Source organism: Micropterus dolomieu, unplaced genomic scaffold (genome assembly GCF_021292245.1).
Source record: "Micropterus dolomieu isolate WLL.071019.BEF.003 ecotype Adirondacks unplaced genomic scaffold, ASM2129224v1 contig_1496, whole genome shotgun sequence".
NCBI lineage: Eukaryota > Metazoa > Chordata > Actinopteri > Centrarchiformes > Centrarchidae > Micropterus > Micropterus dolomieu.
Window position 1 is genome coordinate 873 of NW_025730486.1, and position 1644 is coordinate 2516.

General features: G+C 33.8%; 1 protein-coding gene across 1 annotated transcript; it reads right to left on the reverse strand.

Annotated features, from left to right (window-relative positions):
* Window positions 1-1118: 1118 nt before the first annotated feature.
* Window positions 1119-1637, reverse strand: LOC123964281 (olfactory receptor 10J5-like; the record flags this gene model as incomplete). The annotated part of the gene is made up of 1 exon (XM_046041349.1): window positions 1119-1637. A coding segment is annotated over one exon (519 nt), but the record flags the coding sequence as incomplete, so codon positions are not given.
* Between the last annotated feature and the right edge of the window lie 7 nt (window positions 1638-1644).

A 1644-nucleotide genomic window follows, 5' to 3' on the forward strand; every position in this document is an offset into this window, starting at 1 on the left:
GTCTTGCTCATTACAGTTTAGTATTTTTACAATTACAAAGGGCAACTAGTTCACAACACAAAAGAAAAATAATATTAAAATACAGAAAAATGCAGTGACATACAAAGCTAAAAACAGAAAATACAACAAAGACATCTAATATCCAAATTCCCATCATACACATCTCAAATCCTATCAAACTGAATTCTAAGTTGTGAGCATGTTGCTGCTGTGTAACATATTGCTGATTATATATATATATATATATATATATATATATATATATATATATATATAGCTATATATATAGCTGATTTGCTCTCTTTTCATCTATCTCCATCATCAAGTGAAACATTAAATGTGTTGACTACAATAAGATGCTGAACATGGTAAACATTCTACCTGGTAAACATCATCATGTTAACATTATCATTGTGAGCGTGCTGATGTTGCATAACATGTTGATAAAGCAACACTCTGCAGTCTCAAAGGACAGCATGCTTGTACACTCTCAGACTTGCTTGGTGATTATTCTACATTATTAGAGGTTATTGTTATTGTAATCACAAAGTGCAACAGGTTCACAACATGTTTTTATTAAATAAAATAAATGCAGAGTAACATAAAAAGCTAATTACAGAAACATGCAGATTCTCATCATACACAACTCAAATTCTATCAAATTGACTTCTAGGTTGTGGATTTCAAATATGTATTGTAGACTGAGGAGCTGTGACTTCACCATGCATATACAGTGCAATAATGTCATTATTGTGGTTCAGGTTAATATCTTTTAATATTATCTTGTCTATTCAGAGATATTCTGATCTCCTTAAAATGGCATAACAAAATATATGGACAAATACATTAAACATATTCCAGAGATATATTTTGTCAGCAACAGTCTTAAAGCTTCATTGTTCGATATACAGCATGTGGATGATGACTTTTACATTTTGGCAGCATTTTTGTGCTACAGGTTAATCTATTATCTTGTCTATTCAGAGATTTTCTGATCTTCAACGACAAATGATAACAAAAGCTATGTATGTACAACATATATTTAACATATTCCAGAAGGCTTAAAGATTATATATCTCCTATTTGTATTGGTGCTACTAGTATTTGCATGATGAGTTTTACATTTTATCAGCAGGACCCATTTTGCGTATCTTCAAAAATCTAAAAATCACTCCTTTGATTTGAGGCAGATTCAGGCCATAAACTAGAGGGTTATTGATGGGGGGAATAATCAGATACTCTAAAGATAAAACTACTGTTATGATTGGATTGATTGTATCACTCTCAAATCGAGTAAATAACAGCTCACAGAAGAGAGAGAATGAATAGGTCACAAATGTCACTATGTGGGGCAGGCAGGTTTGTAACGCCTTTCCTCTGAATTCAGACGAGCTTCTCCTGCACACAAGCAGAATCCGTAGATAGGTGTACAGGACAAACAGCAGGGGGATGAAGATGGTTAATATTGTAACAAACTGACCTACTATGCTGTTCAGAGTTGTGTCCACACAGGAGAGCTGAACCACTGGCCAGTTAGAACAGAAAAGCCTGTGCAGTTTATTTCCACACAAAGGCAATCGAACAGAAAGAGAAACACAGAAGCCAATAGCAAATGCAGGGTAGAGCAGAGCAAAAATCAGAAGA